Source organism: Podarcis raffonei, chromosome 1, assembly GCF_027172205.1.
Source record: "Podarcis raffonei isolate rPodRaf1 chromosome 1, rPodRaf1.pri, whole genome shotgun sequence".
Classification (NCBI taxonomy): Eukaryota; Metazoa; Chordata; class Lepidosauria; order Squamata; family Lacertidae; genus Podarcis; species Podarcis raffonei.
This window is the reverse complement of record NC_070602.1, coordinates 135,035,885-135,057,472: the sequence shown is the minus strand read 5'-3', so window position 1 is coordinate 135,057,472 and position 21,588 is coordinate 135,035,885. Positions and strand designations below refer to the sequence as shown.

At 43.4% G+C, this 21,588-nt stretch overlaps 1 protein-coding gene across 1 annotated transcript; it reads right to left on the bottom strand.

Annotated features, from left to right (window-relative positions):
- Positions 1-3,702: 3,702 nt before the first annotated feature.
- On the bottom strand, positions 3,703-18,008 carry ASB1 (ankyrin repeat and SOCS box containing 1). The gene is made up of 5 exons (XM_053363969.1): positions 17,834-18,008; positions 14,935-15,076; positions 13,973-14,275; positions 6,018-6,403; positions 3,703-4,078 (listed from the first exon to the last, which is right to left on the bottom strand). The coding sequence occupies exons 1-5, from the start codon at positions 17,991-17,993 to the stop codon at positions 3,945-3,947; spliced, it is 1,125 nt and encodes a 374-aa protein (XP_053219944.1). The 5' UTR covers positions 17,994-18,008; the 3' UTR covers positions 3,703-3,944.
- Positions 18,009-21,588: the final 3,580 nt, after the last annotated feature.

The following is a 21,588-nucleotide window of genomic DNA, read 5'->3' as shown; positions in this document are numbered from 1 at the left end:
CTAGTCCTTGCTGAAATCTCAAATTATACATTATTTTCTCCATTACAGCTATATTCCAGAGTGAGTGGTACCAAGCGTTCAGTGTAAGATTTTGGGCTGTTTTGCATTGAGTTGCACTTCCAGTTTGTGCTGCCTATATCATATAGAAGACCAATTCTATTGGTATCATAAAAAATGTCCAGTAACATTAATTTTGGACAACAAACAATAGTTTCCTTAGTAGTATTTCATTCCCTTCAAGTGTCCCAGTTTTCTAGGGACAGTCCTGGAATTACAGAAGTCATCCCGGTTTCTGAATTGATCCTGGAATGTCCCGCTTTTCCCTTTTCCTCGCCTCCTTGTCTCAGAGAACAATTAAAAGTGGAGGTGGTAGCTGCAAAAAACAGAGTCCTGTTTGTACCGAAAATAAGATCGTTGCACCAAGTGAAGGAAAAGGTGAAGCTAGCAAGCAAAGCCCTTCCTATAATTTTGAAGAAGTTCACCAATCCACTTTAAATTCTTTAATTGCAATGCTTTCACAATCAGCCATTTTTAGGAAACGCAGAGAGCCTTGATTTCTTTATTGTAAGTTGAGCCTTCCACTGTCTACTCACAAGTAAGTCCCGCTATATTCAATGGCGCTGAAACCCAGGTACCTGGGTCAAGACTGGGCAGCCTCACACTGCAATCCAAAGCGTGTCTACTCAGAACTAAGTCCCACTAAGTTCAATAGGATTTACTGTCTGGTGTGATCCTGATCATTCTCATGGTTACTACTACGACGACGACTACTACTACTACTACTACTACTAACAACAACAACAACAACCACCATTTCCCACCTTTTTCCCTGTCAGGGACTCAAGGCAGCTTAGAGCTACAAGTTTATTTCATTGTTGTACACGATCCCTTTCTCGCACATTTTTTCTTTGCAACAATTCTGCAAGGTAGGTTCAGCGGAGAGGCTGTAATTGGCTCCAAGTGACCCATGTAGATGTGTCTATGACGTCTATGTGTGCGGGAGATCAAACACAGGAGAAGCTTCCTGGTATAGAAAGAGATAGCCCTATTTTCATCAAAGAAATGTTGGTGGGTATGATACTTATCATCTTTGTCAAAATTAAATTCCAAAAATCTCGCACCAACTAACATTCCCACCATAAAAGATAATACGTACCAAGTTTATTGTAACCCCTCCAACAATTAGGTGATATAGAATATTTTTTTTTACATTTGCAATGGGGTGTGTTACCATCTCTGCAATAATTTCCCCATTTTTAAAAGGGGTTCCATAGATCCATAAGTTACATTGAGCAATATAGAGTACAATTTAGAATCTAAACCTTTTGCCCCTCTGCATTTAATAAATTTTCTAATTGTGTTAAGGGTTTCAGAGCTTGTGTTTTTACATGTTGTTTTAAAATAGATTCAGTTACTGTTAAGATTTGACAAAGGTATTTTTATTTGGTTAATAGATATAGGTTGATTATTGCTATACAAATCTCATTATGTATATAATCCTATGGATTCCCAATGTTCAAATTGCTTCTCTCTCCCTTTGTGGGTGGTGTGATATTGGGATTAATGAAATAATAGGTTAAGTTTAGGTTGCCAGATTTTCTATACCCTAATAGTACAATTAGTAAATGGATTTGTTACAGTGTTCAATAGATTTGTTTTAAGATTCTTAAATGAATGAGCTCATAGAAAGTTTGGAAAGTTCGATTTCAATGCTGAATGGGAGTGAAAGGAGAGAGAAGAACCCTCCGCCACTGCAGTTTGGAGTTTTAATTATACCAGGTTTAATATTGTCAAGAATGTTCCTGAATAATAAATTATTATTATTATACATTATTATTATTAATGCCCTGCCCATCTGGCTGGGTTACCCTCTGGGTGGCTTCCAACAAAATATTAATTTTAGCTCTGATGAGGCACAGACACTGAAGATAAAGACAATAGCCTGAAAACAGTCGGAGATTGTGAAGAATGGGATGTGTGGGTAAAATGTCCTGGGATTCCCTTATAGTGGTTTTTAGAAAGCATTGATTCACAACAGCAGCGCACTGAATCCGCAAACTCTGAAGCCCCAGGCAGATGGCCATCCAGTATCAAGGACTGCATGGAAGGAGACCCAGGACTGCATTATCAGCCCACATTCAAGACCTCGTTTGCATAGGAGCCCATACCCAATGCACGCACATGTAGGATTCTCACATGCAACTTTGGCTCTGCAAAAAGGGAGGGTACAGGTCCTGCATAGAAAACCTATTTATGCAGCCCCTTCTGCAAGCATTATCCCAGTCTGGCCCACACATATTTATTTGTATGTACAAATTTCTGTTTACACACTGGGTTTGAGATATCTCTGACTATGTAAGGAAAACAATGATTTCTACCCTCCCTGTGATCCTTCAGTTTTCTCTTTGTGCAATGGCCGTGATCAATGCAGCTGATCAGACTCAAGTCCTGTTAACCAAGGAAAAGGTCTGGTGGTAGATTGTAAACCTGTGGTCATGGACTATGGTTGTATCCAACAGTAAGAGGGCACCGGTGGAAGCGCCTTCTGTATGCACAAGACTCTCCCTTCCAGCCATCTTCAAATATCTCAAGGGCTGTCACATGAAAGACAGAGCAAGCTTCTTTTCTCCTGCTCTGGAGGGTGGGACTCGAACCCATGGCTTCAAGTTACAAGAAAGTAGAGTCAGACTAAACATCAGGAAGAACTTTCCAGCGGGAAGAGCTGTTCAACAGTGGAACAGACTCCCTCCGGTGGTGAAAGACTCTCCTTCCTTGGAGGTTTTTAAGCAAATGTTGGATGGCCATCTGTCATGGATACTTTGGCTGAGATTCCTTCCAACTCTTCTATGCTTCCTGCACCCTGTGCGTCCACTCTGTGCATCCTCAAAATCTGCTCCAAAGCCTTGGAGTCCTGCTGAAGGAGGAACTCTGCTTGCACTACATTGGATACAACCAATATTTTAAATATTTTTACAGCACATAGAAAAATGCAGGTGCTTTGTGAATAATAAATACGAATAGCATTAGTAGCCAAAGGTACATATTTTGGACATCAGAAAATGCTGCATTCGCCTTACCTTGAAGATTTTTTTAAGCCAACATGATTTCTTAAACACATACACACAAGATAAAATGCTTCAGAACTGTGGTTACCTCATGCTACTGATGGACAAGATTTTTAGTATACTTTACACTGTGCTGAAAAGAAACTGGAATAAATTCCACAACAGCTAATCATCAAGACAGCAACAATAATTTACTGGTGATTATTTGAATAGCGTGAAAAAATCAGATGAGTGCATTTTAAAACATATATGTAATTGGGAAGGCACGACTGGGAATATGTAGATTGTTGGAGTTGGCCGTATGGCGAGGGATGAGGTAAGTCTTGGAACTAAAACCATGTAGATTGCGACCCTGAACTACTTTCTGCTGCCTATGACTGCAGAACTCATCCTGAGCCCTCAGAAGAGCAGGACTGCTCACCTGGCCTCCCTCTGGCTGAGTTGCTGCCTCATCCCAGGATGGAGAAGGGTGAGGTGTCTGTGGCAGCCCGGAGGCACAGCCTTGCCACACTGCCTGCTAAATAAATACCTTGAGCTGTTTTTGGAACAACAGCACATGCTTTAAATAAACACATCCACACCACTAAAAACAAATACTATCTGCACTAAAGCTATAGGACCACGTCCTTTTTTTCCCCATGATACGTGAAGCACTGTAACACATCAGATCAAATTCACCAGGAAGCAGCTTTGCTAAAACCCAAAGTATATAGAATAATTGACAGAAATAATATCATGAAAATAATTTTATAGCATTAAACAAACACAAACAATTCTTCCTGTTTTCAATTGCTCACTCTTAAAAAAGCAAAATCCTCATTAAAGGGGGGAGAGACAAAGAAGGAAGGGAAATTGTCCTCCAAAACATCCAAGGAGACCTCACTGCTGTTTATGGAGTAAAAAATTTATGATTTGGTCTGGCACTGGAAGAGCATGGATCAGGTGCAGACGACGTTTCCCGAGTGTCCTTCGTACTGCCACGCGGCACAAAGACATCAGACTCCTAGGGCAGCCTGTGATGCGACACACGAGAAAGAGACAAGGAGAGAAAAAGAAACAACTGAATACCACAGCAGACCCACAACTCCTAGTCCCACAAACACCCAGGCCTAGTTTATACCTTTAGGCTGCATGCAGAAGTGAGAGGTGCACCCAGCTCTAAGCAGAACTTAGGGCTCATCGCTTTCACCCAGCGAAAACCCACTCTGTAGTGCTGAACTGGAGAGAATGTCAATCGGGCTTCCCGCAAATTGGGGTTTGCTCCGATTCAGCACTAAAGAGTGGGTTTTCCTGGAAAGTGGAGTAGCAAACGCTCAGTCCCCTGCTTTCTAGGCACGAGACAAGTGGAAGTGTGGAAAAGCCATAAGCAGGGAGAGTAAGAACTAAGCAGCGACTCTGCAGGAAGGAGCTGGTTGGATATCACTGCTGCTCACAAATCTGAACTAGCTGCTGATTTGTTACCAGGCCATATTCAAGGTGGTACTGTTAGTATATAAAAAGTCCTCAGTAGCTTAGGTTCAAGTTTACTTGAAGGACTGCCTTACTTTGTATGTGCTACACAACTGCTTTGATCTGAAGAACTGGCACTTTTACACATACTTCATAAGGTTTGTTCTGGACTTGCAAGGAATTGATCATTCAGTGCAGCAGTACCTACAGCTGGAACTACCTACCCATTGATATTAGGCAGGTACTCTAAGGGAGCAGGTAGCGCTGTGGTCTAAACCACCGAGCCTCTTGAGCTTGCCGATCAGAAGGTTGGCAGTTTGAATCCGCACAATGGGGTGAGCTCCTGTTGCTCTGTCCCAGCTCCTGCCAACCTAGCAGTTCAAAAGCACACCAGTGCAAGTAGATAAATAGGTATCGCTGTGGTGGGAAGGTAAACGGTGTTTCCGTGCGCTCTGGTTTCCGTCACGGTGTCCCATTGCACCAGAAGCGGTTTAGTCCTGCTGGCCACATGACACAGAAAGCTGTCTGTTCCCAGGCCCAACTCAAAGGGCTGGTTCTTACTTGTAAAGACTAAAACAGGTTTTATTGTAGTTGTATCTGTACTGCCTATCAAATTTAATATTATATGGTTTTATTATTATGTGGTATTCTGCACTCTTCTACTTTTAGTAGAAGAGCAGGGTATAAACAGATGATTTATGATGATTATTTAATCCTTATTATCTCAGGGAACATCACCTCCTGCATGACTTCCATGCGCAGAGCTTTTTTTCAGCCGGAACTCACCAGAACTCAGTTCTGGCCCCTCTCAGCTGGGCGCCATGGCCATTCTAAGAGAATGAGGGAGGTGTTCACGGTGAGTTCCGGCACTTCTTTTAATAGAAAAATAGCACTGTCCCTGCCACACCCACCTCTGCAGCACTGATGAGCTCCTCCTCTGAATTCCATCTTATGAGGAGCCAAGATTTGTTTGTTTACAGTAAACAAACTTTATACACCAATTGACCATAGTAAAACCTCTAAAACCTTGTTCACAAGGAGTAGGGCTTCCTTGCAGGGACCCCAGTACTGTGGGTCACAACAAGTTCCTACAGCCTCCTCCCTGCTAACAAAAAGATTTCTGTCTGAGTTGGCCTTTGAAAATGAATTCATTAATTGTTCTGGCTCTGATTTGGATTGTAGCTGTGTTTCTTTTTTTGTTTTTACTGTTTTAGTTAAATTATTTTATTTTATGGGTGTTTTATTAGCTTTTTGTTTGTGTGCTGCTTTTGAAATTCATATGGAAAATTCTATATAAATTACTATATTTAAATGAAAATCATATTCAGACACTACTAAATTTCTATGTCATGTATTAAAAGCATTTCCCCATTTTCATCAGTTAAAAAAATCCCCAATGAAAATTTAAACCAGCTGACAACCCTAATAGAGGTACTTTCGGTTCACTACGCACTCCTTTTGCAGGGATAGAATATGAATGCCAAAATAACTTTTTCCACTCACTCCTGGCTTCTTTGAACACCTGCAAGGCTTCTGGGTTCACTTTGATCCTTCCTGTAGCTCCTTCTCCCAGAGTCTCCCATTTCACCAGATTCAAGTTGGCACCGAAGTCAATCAAGAGGTTGACAAAAGCCACATCACACCCATGTCTCAAGACTGCATCCATGACACACACCGCAGAGCCCCTGGAGAAGCCCTGGATGTTGACGGGGCCGCAGGAGTTAAAATCTGGGTTGGCTCCTGCTTGCAGAATCAGCCGGAAGCACGGCAGGTTGTGATAGGCTGCGCTAATGTACAACGGGCAGACCACCAGGGAGGTGAGCGGCCGGGAAGATGGGCTGGGGGTCCCCGAGATCAAATGGTGATTTACATCCACATCAGCGCCATACCTGAGGAAAGAAAATGAAATTCATTGGGAAAGACTATGGCAACCCTGCTTTCATTAAGCTCTCTTGTGGCGGAGAGATGGTGGCTAGGCAAGCTGCAAAATCCTGCCCTGTCGGACTTTATGTGCCTTGGACCAGGAGGGATAGGAATAAAACCTTGTGAAGTCGAGCAGGAGGTGGTCGTCCTCCACCAGATTATGTACCTCTAGCGTTAGGTGAGAGCCAGTGGGGTGCAGTGATTTCAATGTCAGCCTTGGTCCTGGTGAGTCAAGGTTCAAATCCCCTTGGATATGAAGCTTACTGGTTCAGCTTCACCTACCTCACTGGGTTGCTGTGGGGATTAAAGGAGGAGGAGGAAAACCAAGAACGCCACCTTGAGCTCCTTGGAGAAAAAGGTAGGATATAAATGCAATAAATACATAATAGGTGCAATCCTCAGACAACAGATAAAGACAATTCCAACAAGAAAGAAAAGCATGAGGCACTAAAGAAACTGGTGTGGCTGCATAAGGAGCTTAGAGAAGAAATGGAGGAAAGGGGAAATCACAAAGGAGGAGTATACACAAGTAGCACAGTTGCCCAGGGAAGGTCAGGTGGGTCAAAGCTCAAAACGAGCTCAGGCTTGCAAGAGAAGTTAAAAATGATAATAAAAGGTTTCTTTGGCTTTGTCCGAAGTAAGATGAGAGTCGAGCAAGTGGGAGGTCCTCTGCATGGAGAAGACGGAGAAATGCTACTGGGTGGCAGAGTGAAGGCCTACTTTGCCTCTGTCTTCACCCAAAAGGAAAGCAATGCCCAGCCTGGTGATAACAGAGTAAATGATGTAAGGAGGGAGCTGCAGCCCAAGATAGGAAAAGAGGTAATAAGGGAACACCCAGCTACTTTAAATGAACTTAAGGGCCTGAGGAGCTTCACTGAAGGGTACTAAAGAAGTTTGAGGATGTAATCTGAGAGCTTCTGTCTATAATCTTTGAGAATTCTTGGAGAACAGGTGAGGTCCCTGCAGACTGCAGGTGGGCACATGCTGTCCCCATCTTCAAAAGGGGGGGGGGAGAGAAGATCCAGGTAGCTACCAACCAGTGAGCTTGACATCAATACCTGGAAAGGTCCTAGAAAACATAATTAAACATTTAGTATGTTAGCACTCAGAAATGCATGCTGTGGTTACAAAGACCCAGCATTGGTTTCTCAAAAATAAGTTATACCATACAAATCTCTTTTTTAAAAACAATAGAGTTAGAAGCTTGGTGGGTCAGGGGAATGCTGTGGACATAGTGCGTCTTGATTTCAGTAAGGCTTTTGACAAAGTTCTTCATGATATTCTTGTGAAGAAGCTGGTAAAATGTGGGTTGAATAAGGTAACTGTTAGGTGAATTTGTAACTGGTTGACTGACTGATCCCAAGGAGCGCTCCTTAAAGGTTCCTCAGGGTTCTGTTCTGGGCCTGTTGTTGTTCAATGTCTTTATAAATGACTTGGATGAAGGAATTGTGGGGGTGTTCATCAAATTTGCAGATGACACCAAACTGGGAGGGGTAGCTAATTCAGTAGAAGACAGAATCAGAATTCAAAGTGACCTTAACAGATTGGATAACTGGACCCAAGCTAAAAAAATGAATTTCAATAGGGACAAACAACAAGTTCTACACTTAGAACCAGCTGTACCAATATACGATGGGGGACACCCAGTCAGTAGTACATGTGAAAAGGAGGTCTTAGGAGAACACAAGCTTAATATGAGTTAGTGTGATGCAGCAACAACAACAAAAGAAAAAGCTAATGTTATTTTAGGTTACATCAACAATAGCATAGATACTGATTGTGATGGGATGATGAGCTGATTGTGCGTAAAATTCCTAGTCCCTCAGAGTTTGGCTAAGTCCACAAACCTCTGTCTGTGACGGAGCTCCTTAAGCATGGCTCTGTCAGTCGCTTGTAGTATCAGACAGTGGGCGTTTACGGAACTTCTTCCAGCATAAAAGTTCCTTAACGGAAACGCGTCTTCTGGACTCTTGGCGCGACAGCGAGGAGTGGGTGTCCCTATGGGAGGTCCTGAAACCTCCCCACTGTTTTCGCTGGAAGTGTCTCTGAGCCCTCCCTCTGACTCACTTTCCCTTGGAGCTCCTCCTCTTCCCCTGCTGGTTCCCTCCTCAGCTGATAAGTCTCTCTCAGCCTCTGTGAGCCCTTTAACCTCCTGTTTCTCCGATGGCAGTTCCCTGACACTGATCAAGGGAAGTAATAGTCGTATTTTACTCTGCCTTGGTCAGAACACACCTGGAATACTATATCCAGTTCTGGTTACCCCAATTTAAGGAGAATATTGACCAGCTGGAACATGTGCAGAGGAGAGTGACCAAGGTGATCAAGGCTCTGCCAACCAAATCTGATGAGGAACTGTTGAAGGAGCTGGGTATGTCTAACCTGCAAAAAAGGAGACTGAGGAGATATGATAGCCGTCTTCAAATCTCTCAAGGTCTGTCACATGGAGGATGAGCAAGCTTATTTTCTTCTGCACAGGAGAGTAGGAACTGAACCAGTGGATTCAAGTTACTGAAACATCAGGAAGAACTTTCAGACAGTAAGAGCTGTTTGGCAGTGGAACGGACTCCCACGAGAGGTGGTGGACTCTCCTTCCTTGGAGATTTTTAAGCAGAGGTTGGATGGCCATCTGTCATGGATGCTTTAGCTGAGAATCCTGCATTGCAGGGAGTGGACTAGAGGACCCTTGGAGTCCCTTCCTACTCTACAATTCTACGATTCTCTGACTATAACTGCATCATCAAACGCTGCTCTCGGTTGCTATACTGGCTCCCTGTTCAGGCTGGGTTTTTCTTTAGCCGTCTGGCCACCTTGCCCTCTTTGCCTGTCACTGCACTGACGATTCCTGCCTCTCCCTCTTCAGTTTCAGAAGCTACAAATTCACATGAGCATCAGGGTGAGGCAAAGAGGCTTTGTTAAATCCCTCTCTAAAGGTAGTGCCAATTAAATCTGCTTTTCACCGCATGTGGTTACAGACAAGAATATATATCTGCCAAGTAGCCAGCTTGCTAGTTGCTAGGACAGCTTTCACATGGCAAGATGGAAACAGAGAGGGTTTAGCAATATTCAGAATGCAAACTATGAAAGCCAAGACTCCAGAGATGTGCTGGTGTGAAAGAATTGTGCCGCCCTCTGTGGGAAAACTGGGGGAAAGCCCGGACTGAGCTCTCCCCGACTAAAATGAAAAATCACACATGCTATCCTGACTGTTTTGGGAAGCAAAGGTTGTCTAAAATGTGGCCCAATAGAGGAGGGGGATGCGGGGACACAGATTCCTTAAAAGAGCCAGTCCTGTGGGACTGCAGAAGCACAGAACCAGAAGTTACTAAAGGTATTCCAGCCGATCTCCTGTCTAAGTTAAGTACAATTCTCCCCATGCCTGGATCAGCCCCCTCAATGCAGGCCACAGTATGCCATATCCATAACTTAAGGGAGATTTCGGAAGAATTTAGGTTAAGTGTTAACAAAATCCTTCAGCATTTATTACTGATGAGATCATGAGGTTTGAGATTCTGCCCTGTAATGTATTTTGAATCCTTCCTGGGCAACCCAGTCAGGTGGGCGGGATATAAATAATAAAATTATTATTATTATTCCTTCCCACTCCCAAAAATAGGTGTGGGCCAGGGGTCAACCTAAAACAAATTCACAGTGTCTCATGCAGGCATATTACACCTTTCCTGGCCTTGTTGGAAATGAGTGCAGGGGTCAAGCTGATGCTGTTTTGAAATGGAAAATTGGTGGCTGCAATGTAGACACTAACTTGACCACAACCATAGAATTCCCACAAGGGAGTCATTGCTAAGTCAATAAAAAAGGCAAAGCACATGAGCAGCTCAGCTTTCAGCAGAGGGAGCTGCAATAGGCCTTGGCTAGATTCTCTGGGCTGGACTCACACGTCTTCCCTAACTAGAAGTGAGCAATGGCTAAGAAACTGGGCTGTGAGACGGCTGGTTCAATTCTTACTACAGCCATGAACTCACAAGACGGTTTTAGGTAAGCCTCTGCCTTTTGCCTTCAGTCCCCCTACCTGCTACAGTGGTACCTCAGGTTAAGTACTTAATTCGTTCCGGAGGTCCATTCTTAAACTGAAACTGTTCTTAACCTGAAGCACCACTTTAGCTAATGGGGGCCTCCTGCTGCTGACGCGCCGCCAGAGCCCAATTTCTGTTCTTATCCTGAAGCAAAGTTCTTAACCTGAAGCACCATTTCTGGGTTAGCGGAGTGTGTAACCTGAAGCGTATGTAACCCGAGGTACCACTGTATATGCACATAATAATAACAACACTACTAGAGGACTGTTTTAGATCATGCATATTAAGTACTTTGAATATTAGAAGTACTCTATTACTATGGAGTAGTAGTACTACTGTGCTGATCTTCCTCCTCTATCCCATACCAACTCAAGGGGGGGAGAGGGGGGGAATTGGGGGTGCCACTGAGGTAGCCCCATTTTTGGTCGCTTACCACTTGTCCTGCCTCTTTGGCCCTTTAATGTGACTGTTCCAGTGCTGTCAACTCACACAAACACCAACAGCATTTCCGAACTTGTTGCCTTCTAGAGATCTCCTCATATGACTTTCACTATTGACAGACACAAAGATGCACACACCTTCAGGAAACCAACCTTTTGCGATAATAACGGTTGGCAGAGTAGAAAAGCATGGGCAGCAGCAGCAAACAGGGAAGGCGGGAAATGGCAGCTCGTCAAATAAATGGCCAAGTATTCGTTTTCTGTTTATTGCTAGATAGATCTCAAAGAGTTGAGCAGGATTTCAAAGCTATCACTGAGAGCAACATGTTTGTTTGAAATGTAAATCCTGCAGACTAGTTGCGCTTGCCAAGGCAAAAGTCACCAGAAGCAGAGCAGTTGTGTTTGGCTCTGCTGTAACCAGGAAGGGGATTCCACTCTAAGCAGAGTCTCCAAATGTCCCTATGGAGTAATTTATATGACTTAGGAATAACTTTCCCTTCCCATCCAAACAGTCTAAGAATGAGGTTCTGCTTTCCTAATTATATATTTCCATTCTACCTCCACTCCCTGGTTAATAAGGAAAGGGTGATATTATTCTGTGCCAGGTTTGCGGGGGAAAGTCCTGGTTACGTCTGTATGTAGAACTTACTAGTCATTGCGGAGCTGGAAAATACCACTTTGAAGAACACAGACAATTCCCTGTGAAGTCAGTCAGCACTATCTGCAGGCTCAGAGACTAGTCAGGCCACATAAAATCATGGGGTGGCACATGGTCTGCTTACAGTTTTTGTTTTCTGATTTGGCCTTTCAGGAGAGGGAATTCTCCAGAACCCTTTCACATGATGAGGAAAGAGCCTCCGACTCATGAAAAGGCTGTTCTACCTGATAGAATCCTAGAGCTGTGGAGTTGGAAGGGACCCCAGTCATCAAGTCAACCCCATGCAATGCTGGAATCTTAGCTAAAGCATCCATGGCCTCTCATGCCAGAGTGTTGCCCATGAAAAGGCTGACAAGTGAAACTAAATCTGTAAGATGTTTTCTGATTCTGTAAGAGTGTTTGAAAGGATAAGAACTGCTGTAGAACTTATCAGTTTGAGCAACACTTGCCCAAGTAATTGCAAAACAGTGGTAGTGGCTATTTGCTTTCTGCTCATCCTGGTTTTTCAGCTCCAACTGTTTTTGTTTTGCAATTTAATTTTGAAAATATCCAAGAATGGCCTCCTGAATCTTGCTGTGAACCTTATTTCTCACCACCCCAAATAAAAAATGGTGTCCCTGCTTCTGAATGGCTGTCAGGAGATGAATCCGACGTGCACCTGGAAAGTTGTATTGCAGTCTAGTTGAGGGATGGGAAGCAGAAGCTCTCCTATTCACTTCTCAGACCTTCTAATATTTCTTTTCCCGCACAGACACATGAAAAGCCATCTCAGATAAACCATGTACTCTGTGAATTGGAAATGGGGACACAGGTGTGCTTTCAGTGTAGCTGCATGCATTGCTAAACTAGGGCATGTGTCAGATGGATGGTTTATCATGTACCCAGGTCAAAAATGTTGGAGAGATGTTCTAACATAGGACAGTCCCTTCCCCCCAAAAGTATATTTACTTAGGTCATAATTCTTAGGGTCAAGCTAGACTGGATGTGGAATTTTGTTTGCTTTCTTTAGCAGCTGGGCATATGTATGTATCTGTATTTTATTGGACGAGTGCATTTTCTGTAGTATGAGTGGCATAATTGATATTTTAAGCTTTCCACAAAGCAATTTAAACTGATTAATAGCTGCATTTCAACTTGACAATCTGGTATTAGCATAGTCATCTTGAAAGAGAAATTATTTAATGAGAAGATATTGGCCAGGGTCAGTTAATTTTAAACTTGAAAGCTTTCCAAAGTCTACATTTAATATTGCTGGCTAAGAGTCCTTGCAGCCGAAGTATAAATCTGCACACCATCACCTTACACCAAAAGGGCTCTTGCTTCATAAATTCATATAGATCATGGAGATGCAAGAAACCCTGGATGTGGTTCTGACATGTGGGTCTGCCACCATCACATGTGGTTTGGCTCACAGAACTGAATGGTTCAGCTGCCTCCACTGCGACATGACACTTCAAACATCAGCTTTTCAGATCTGTATACCGAAAATTTTATGTGTACACCTAACTAAGTAAAGTGGTCTTTAATTAATGGGTGTTTAAGAATGTGTATCTATCTTATCTATTGTAGGCATTTATCTCCCACCCTTCAACAAGTTTATCAGAAGGCACACCTATTAGAGACTTGGGACTGGTGGTGTGAGTGGCTCTTGAGTATACACTAGGTGGCAATCCCAGGGGTTATTGTTTTGTTTGTTTGTTTGTCTCTGGACATATTTGCCCTAGAATGCCAACTCTTTATCTGCCTTCAGACCCCAGGTTAAGGCAATGTGTTATTGGTGAAGGCTGTAATCTGTCTGGTTCCCATACCAGGCTTTGTTGCTTCTCTCTTTGAATTTTGCTGGCTACAATTTCACTGTAGTGGTGAGACATATTTTTAACCATTTTTGATGTTTTTATGACTCGTTCATTACCGGCTGCCTTGAGAGTGGAGAGGTGGGGTCAAAATGGGACTTTAAATGTTTAACTTTGGCAAGAGAGAAGATGGAAAGCCAGACCTTCAAGAGGGGACATGAAGGGCTTTGACCTGCAATCCCTGTTCCACATGCCAGCCATCAGCTGCTGGGTGAATAACTCATATATGTTCTTATTCTCAGAATGGTCAGGAAGGGAAGAATAAAAGTGTGCCGTCTTGAGCACGTTTTTGTCAGAATGGTAACACATTAAATTTTGCGAGGAAGTGTAGATATTTGAAAGGATTCTGAATTTCTCCTACCCTAAAAATGGAATTCTCAAGTCTTTCCGTTTTCTGAGGACCCTCCCCCAACTCTGCCTATCTTCTCTCACTGACAATTGCTGCCTGTTGGAATTGGACAACTCAGAATCCTTTCCGTAGCAAACATACCCTATTTGGCTGACCGGCAACTGGCTCCTGGGCAAAGATGAAGCAAAATCACTCTGCACTTACCTGATCAGCTCTCTCAGGATGTCAGTGCTGCCTACCCGGGCAGCATGATACACAGGGGTGCTGCGGTGGTGACGGCTCCCATTGGGGTCAGCTCCGGCTTGCAGAAGGATCTGTGCGCATTCCAGATGCCCATTCACAACAGCTACGTACAGGGCAGTTTGCCCTTTCACGTCCACAAGATCAATCTCTGCCCCTTTCTGAATCAGGAAATCCACACAGTTTCCATGTCCTGCCGTGGCAGCAATCCGCAGCGGTGTACAAGGCAGCCATCCACAACACCACACGGATTTCTCATTGATGCGGCTGAAGAAAGCAAAAGCAGCACAACTAAGTAATCCATGAGCATGCCTGGATCTTGCCTTGCTTCCCCCTGTGAGCATGCACTGTTCTCAGCAAGTGTGGGGCAAAAATTAAGAACAAACACCAACTTTTCCCTCCCTGGATTCTTTCCCTGGATGTCCTATGTTATCCATAACAACAATTTTCTGACAGCATGGGAATAAAATCACGTCTAAATAGATATATAAGGCACAATCACATGCAGCCTTTGCTAACCTGCCACTCTTCAGTTGTTTTGGACTACGATTCCAGTATCCATTTGATGCAAACAGTCTGTCACTGACTGCACACATGCACACCCAAACCTATATGCAACCCCAGCTTAGATACATACACCCAGAATTACGTACGCCTGAATAATTCATACAGGAAGGCTGCCCATAATCTGAACTCTACAAACATGGACAGTACAGATCTGATAGATGGAATAAATGTGCAGATGGAACCTGGAACATACAGAGCCCAGGAGGATGATCAGTAGGAGATCCCCATCTTCATACATCCCTTTGAACCCTCAGTGTTCCTCAGTGACTATTTGCATGAGGCTAAAATGTACTCAGGGCTAAAGTGTTTGATTTATCACCTGAGAATCCATGCTCCATTTCAGTAAAATTGAGAGCTACCTTTGAAAGCTCTCTTCCTCCAACAGGTTTTTAATGGTTTGCAAGTCTCCCACATAAGCAGCATCATGCAGCCGGGTGTCCTCACAGTGCTCAATGGGGTGGTCACAGAATTGTTCCTTCAGCCACTCCTTCAGATTGCGACCTGTGCTGGAGAGATTGTTGCTGCTTTAGGTCATAAAACTCAGCAGGAGCTCAGCCCTGACCAGGAGGTTCTGCTATGGTCACTGGAGTAACCCACTGTGGATGAGAAAGAAGCAGGGCCACAAGAGAGGACTCAACCACATTTACCTTTTGCTCAGGTCTGTGCTTTAAAGCTCCATATCTAACTGCTCTTTCTTTCGCCCCAAAACATTCTCTGTAAAAACCCACTCTTTAAAGCTGAAGCACGACCAATGGCAATTCAGGTTTTCTGTGAATTGCTGTTTGCTCTGATTCAGCGGTAAAGACACAGAGCTTTAAAGCACAGACCGTGCCTGGAAAGCACAGAGAAGGTCAGGTGGGGCCTGAGATATTTTCAACCTCTTTGAGATCCTGTACAGACTGGTTGTTGCTTTTTCCAGATATTTGAAGGTCATGTGGCAGGACTATTTTGCCCTCAAGTATAAGATGTTCTTTTATAGGTTTTATAGGTTGGGAAGAAAATAGCTAAAACATCAGCAAAACCTATTTGACAAGAGACCATTGTGGGACATAGCACTATCCTACTGTCTCCAAACGTTCGAATAATTATTGTTTACAATCATCCAATATGTCCTAAAAACAAATGCCTTTGCATGCAGCGAACAGGTGTTTGAGCCACTTACCATCACATTTAAAAACATCAAAGATTTGTAAAGTTGCCTAACATGTTTCGTAATATGGCTCCTCCATTATACCCAGCCAAATAGGCATGGGGCAAAATGTCCCTAGATATATTCTGAGCAGTCTCCTTTGCTCAAGGACTCCTTGAGATGTGAGCTAGCACAATGCAGGCAAAGGATACTTGTAACATACGAAGTGCTTTGTGATGTTTAGAGTCGTTACCTAGCTTGGAGCTTCAGAACAAAAGGAAATGAACACAATCATCTGACACTCCTTCCCTACAGGATCAAGATACAAATAAATATGTTCACAAAAACCAATTTTCAGTTGAATTATATTAGCAACTACCTAGAGAAAACAGGGAAACTAACATAATTAGACATCAGCAATCGAGTCCTAATTCTCTCACTGAGATTGTATGTTTCGAGTGTTTTCCTTCAGGTCATACAGACTGCAATACAAAGACTTATCTATCACCACATCATCTAGAAAACAACATGAAAAATTAGTTTAGTAACTATGTATAAGAACCTGCGATGAAATCTGTTATTAACATTTTCTGGGAATCCCAGGAAGTAAAGCAAACATGAATTAAGAATAATTGCTTGCTGCATTAAAAGCCACAATCTTCAAACCCATTTGCTAGAATGACTGAGAACAACTGTGCGGCCTGGAAATCCATTAGCAGACAATTACATTTCTTCCCCAAACAAGTCACTGTGATCTGATTAGGTGAAATTAAATTATAATTGCATGTGTAAGATTCAGAGATATTTGCCTGTTAAATATTCTGAAGGTATTCTGTAACATGTCCTACTAATAATACAATGTTCGTTCTCTCTCTCTCTCTCTCTCTCTCTCTTGTGTGTGTGTGTGTGTGTGTGTTTGCTGGTGTTATAGAGGAGTGGCTGATGCCATATCTGTAGATGCTCAAGACAGTAGAGTGCTTTAAATTTGCTCATGAAAGTTAATCTCAGCAAAGCCCCAGATATACACAGAAAAGCCTGTTTGAAGCATTCAATTCAATTCAATCAGACATTCCTTGCTTCCTGTATTTGGGTGACTGCATGAGGAAGCAGATTCTGTACTCACACTACTAAGTCTTCCAATTTACCTTTTGAATATAAGAGTAAAGAACTGTGCTTAGTTAATTTATTAAACTTGTATCTTTTCTTTCCACCGCACTGAACACTATTGCAATGAGGGTAAAACCCAAGAAGGAGTGGCAAGGGCTTCTGTATTGCTGGTATATGCATTCAGCATTCAATGTTTGTAGAAAATCAAAGCACCACTCATGGGCGTAGCCAGGATTTTTGTTAGCGGGGAACAGAACCTTGGATTTATATTGATTTTTATTAATTTTGATTGATTGGGGGGAGGAGCCTGCCCTCCCGGCCACGCCCATGGCACCACCATTATCCCTATTTTACCGAAACAAATAGCAGGGGAGACGGAGCAAGATTTCCCCCAGATTCGTCCGGCAGCTGAGCTAAGAATACAGGTCATTTGATGTCCAGCCCACAAAAGTGACCACAGTCCCCAGCAGAGGGTTTCCAAAAACAAAAAAGCACAAGCTTTTTTTGAAAGCACTGGCTTTGGCATACAATCTGCTTACTCTTATCAAATGCCGTCCAGTAGATCATGGTGAGGATAAAAGCTATCTAGTTATATTAGCAAGGCTATTTTCCAGTGAATAACTACTAAAAATCACGCGCAAACCATCCCTCCCTCGCTGAGCCTCAGAAGAGAAGCGCGAGGGATCAGAAGTAACAGGTTGGGAATAGGAGCAAGATGTGCACCGGATGCGTCTCAAGTGCCTCCAATGCCCAGGGAGCCGCTTAAGTCTCTTGAGGATCCTGGTAAATTGAAGCAGAAACCTGTTTGGTTTAGTTTGTTCAGCGTTTCCGAAGTCCGCTCTGATGGGTGCCTGGTAGATACTCGGTTGGAAAATTCAATATCGGAATAAATATGCACCACTTACTGGAAAGAAGCCTGAATGTCAGCAGCTGACACGAAGGAATGGACACATACACACGAACACACACACACGCGTTTGACTCTTTTTAGCGCGTCAGATCCCCGGCGCCCCGCACTTTACCTGCCTGGCCCCGCGCGGCCCCCGGAGGAGCCCCCGGGGCTTCGGGGCTTCCCTGGGCCTCGCCCGCCGGCTTCGCCTCGGCCATCAGCCCCGCAGGGAGCGCGGCCTGGCGGGCCTCTCCGGCTGCCTCCTCCCGGCGCCGCCTTCGCTCTCGCCCCATTGGCGGAAAGGCCACCACGCCAGGGCTTCCCGCTTCGCCTTAAGGTGGTTCGCGGAAGTTAAGGTGGTTCGCGGAAGTCTTTCCCTCTGGGTTTCGCGTGGGGTCGGAGCATGAAGCGTTTGGGGGCTCGATAGGTTTTCGTTTTTAAAAGGTGCCTGAGAGGAGACAGGATAGAGGCTGGTCATGTTGTAAGAACTCTGCCTTTTGGCGGGGCTGCGCCTGCCCTTCGGAACTCCCTGCCTCGTGACACCAGGCAGGTGCCTGCTTGAAAAAACATTCCTGTTTAGACAGGCTTGCCCAGATGATTAGAAAGCTGGTGTGAATGTCAATCTATTTTAGCTCCTGTGTTTTAAAGTTTGCTTGTAAATTTCTGACAATTTTATTGTTTTATCTTTTTGGGGAAAAAACACGCTTTGAAGTTTTGTTTTGTTTTACAATCAAGCAGTGTATAACTTTTATGAAACAAACATTAATAACGTGAATACAGAATCGTTTCTCTATCAGAACACTAGAAAGCCAATGAGACTGATGGGCAGTAGATTCAGGACAGAGGTGCCAGCTGCCAGGAACCCTGGGGCCCCAAGCACCCACAAATTTGCCCGTGAAGGGGCTGGGCACCCACAGACTTTGGTGCCAGAGCCACTCACACTTCATGGCACCCACAGCCCCAGGCGCCCACAGTCACAGGGCAAAGTTGGCACTCCTGATTCAGGACAGGTAAAAAGAAACTACTGTATTTTTTGCTCTATAAGACTCACTTTTTCCCTCCTAAAAAGTAAGGGGAAATGTGTGTGCATCTTATGGAGCGAATGCAGGCTGCACAGCTATCACAGAAGCCAGAACAGCAAGAGGGATCACTGTGCAGCAATCCCTTTGTTGTTCTGGCTTCTGAGATTCAGAATATTTTTTTTCTTGTTTTCCTCCTCCAAAAACTGGGTGCGTCTTGTGGTCTGGTGCGTCTTATAGAGCGAAAAATACGGTACTTCTTCCACACAGTCCATATGCCTGGAATTCACTTGCACCTGATGTGGTGATGATTACACAATTAGATGGTTCTAAAGGGGATTTGACAAATTTGTGAAGGTGAAGCCGATTGAAGGCAATTGGTTGCGGTAGCTAAATGGAACATTCATGTTCAGAAGCAGCACACCTCTGGCAGAAGGCTAGTTGCGCTCTGTGTGTGTGTGTGTATCTGTCTCTGTCTCTGTCAAACAACAGGGTTAATAAACCTGACGGCCCTTCAGGTATTTGAAGGTGACGGATCCCAGACTTCCTACCCTGGAGAAGCAAGACTGGCCCCCTCTTTGCTGCCTTCTGCCGGCAGATGAATATATTGTTTTTACTGTATTGTATTTTTATTATCAAACACTGCTGTGTAATCTGATGGATGAAAAGGAGTCTATAATTTTTAAGAAAAAAAGTGGGAACTTTAGTTATACTTTCCTGCACAGTAGGAAATCTGTATACATATGGGGTCTTATTACCTCAAGCCATGCTTTCAAAATATAATAAAATAAATGTGTTGTAAGTTGTTTGGAGAGCTCTGTGTAATCAATAATAAATTATGATAAACTTCCAACAATTAAAATGCTGTGTAAAAAATAAACCAGACAAATGGAAGAGAAATCTGCATGTTTTAGTAGCACTGCAGCATTTAGATTAAAAAAAAAATAGACTAACAATTCTATAAGCATTTCTTAAGTTTTTGTTACCTGTTGTTTTGTACAAAATACATAGAACTTTAGAGAAAGTAAACACAGCATCTTGTCATGTTTGCTTTCACTATGGTTGCTGGTCCTTTCCACAAGCCAATCAACAACATCTGGAAAATCTAGAGGGGTGTTTTAGATGGGGAACAGGCATTGTTCAGGTGTGGCAGACGGCCTGCCTGCTTTTTTCTGTCTCTCTGTGTGTGTTTGTGTAGGAGAATGCTTGCTTTGCTTTTACTTTTCTCTTTGCTTCAGAACAGCTGTTGAGCTTTTGTGTGAAAGAAAAGTTGGGCATAAAAAAGTGGTGGGATGATTCCATTTCACATTTAGATCCAGGCTCAGTTATGCCCTCTGAAAAACCAACCAGTTTGAACAAAAAGAAAGAGCAGAGATGGACACAACACCAAAAGGCTAACACAACAGAGTGTTTCCCAAACTTCCTTCTCACTAGATACAAATATTGTTTTAAACTGCCACTTTCCTCCTCTCAACGTCACCTCATTCATTCTGGTGGTTAAATTGCTTCTGGTTTAAAATGGTAATTCCCCCTTCAGTTTTTTAAAACCTGCTGTGTCGATTGTGATGTGTATTGTATTGATCTTTATTACGGCCATTGGCCCATCACACGACAGTTTCCCATACCAACATAATGTACTTAAACCTCCAAATTTAAAACCGCCAAGACTTACAAAAAACAGACAAGAACCAAAGCAAAACAAAAACAAAAGACCAACATCATACATTACAATAAATTTGTAACATAAACATCGCCCTCTACTCATAAATTAGTAGAAGACATCAATGGTGAAATCACCTAATTACATCCTAAAACATAGATCATAGTTTAAAAAGATTAGCCGAGCCGCACAGGAGTCCGTTTCTCTTCTTTAGGGATAGGATGCTGATCAAGAATCTGGCAACCATGAGTGATCTTAGGGGGTCATCATCATTTAATAGATATCTCAGTTTGGCTTCATTCGTATCATCGGCAATTCCCTTTAGATATTGAGCAAGAAACTTGCTCCTGGCCGATGAGTGAAAAGCACAATCAAAAATTATGTGGTGCAACGATTCCGGTGCCCCACAATTACAATCACATAAGAGCGATATCTGTCCATTGGAGAATCTATTTCTCAGCATGTTCGATGGGAAGGTGTTGAATCTTGCCTTTACAAAGGCATATCTATGAGCCGAAGAAGTTAAGGAATTCAAATAGTTTGGGAGCCTTAAGAGGGGTAATAAACCAAGGTTTAGAGGTGAGCAGGTACCAAGACCATTTTCTGCTGCAAGTCCATCTCCTCTAGTTTACAGGTTACTGTTCTTTTAGCTGGAACTATATCCTGCTCTAGTAATTTGGATGGGGAGATTCCCATTGCCGTAATTTTCAGTTGTAAATTTTTTACCCATGGGCTCTGGAAATCATCTCTCCACATACATTGTATCAAGTACAAGTTTGGGAGATTGTGCGATTGTGATGTGACATTACAGATCCTCCAGTGAGGGCTGTGCGATGACCTCAAGTTTTTCCATAAATAGGAATAAATATATCCCAGCTTTCCTCCAAGGAGCTCAAAGTGCCACTCGTGGTTCTCCTCTTTCCCCGTTTTCTCCTGCAAGGTATATAGTAGGTTGAGAGACAGTGACTGCCCCAGGTCACGTAATGAACTTCACAGCTCAGCGGGGATTTGAACCCGGGTCTATCAGGTCTCAGTCCAATGTTCTGACCACTACACCACACTTGCCATGTGTGCTTGGTTGCAGCACACGAGGTGCTTGTGAGTTTATTTGGCTTGTAAATGTGTCCATGGGCCCAAATAGCTTGGTAATGCCTGGTTGGAGGTGTGAGCGATGTTGAGAAGACCTCACACCATTCAGTGTGAGAGAGG

Bases quoted from the DNA above. Each gene is read 5' to 3' on its own strand.
- ASB1 (XM_053363969.1), bottom strand. From the start codon at position 17,993: ATGGGGCGAGAGCGAAGGCGGCGCCGGGAGGAGGCAGCCGGAGAGGCC. The intron at 14,276-14,934 runs GTAGCTCTCAAT...TGCTTTCTTCAG, and splicing joins GAGGAAGAGAGCTTTCAAAG to CCGCATCAATGAGAAATCCG. The intron at 4,079-6,017 runs GTGAGTGGAAAA...GTCGCATCACAG, and splicing joins GGTGTTCAAAGAAGCCAGGA to GCTGCCCTAGGAGTCTGATG.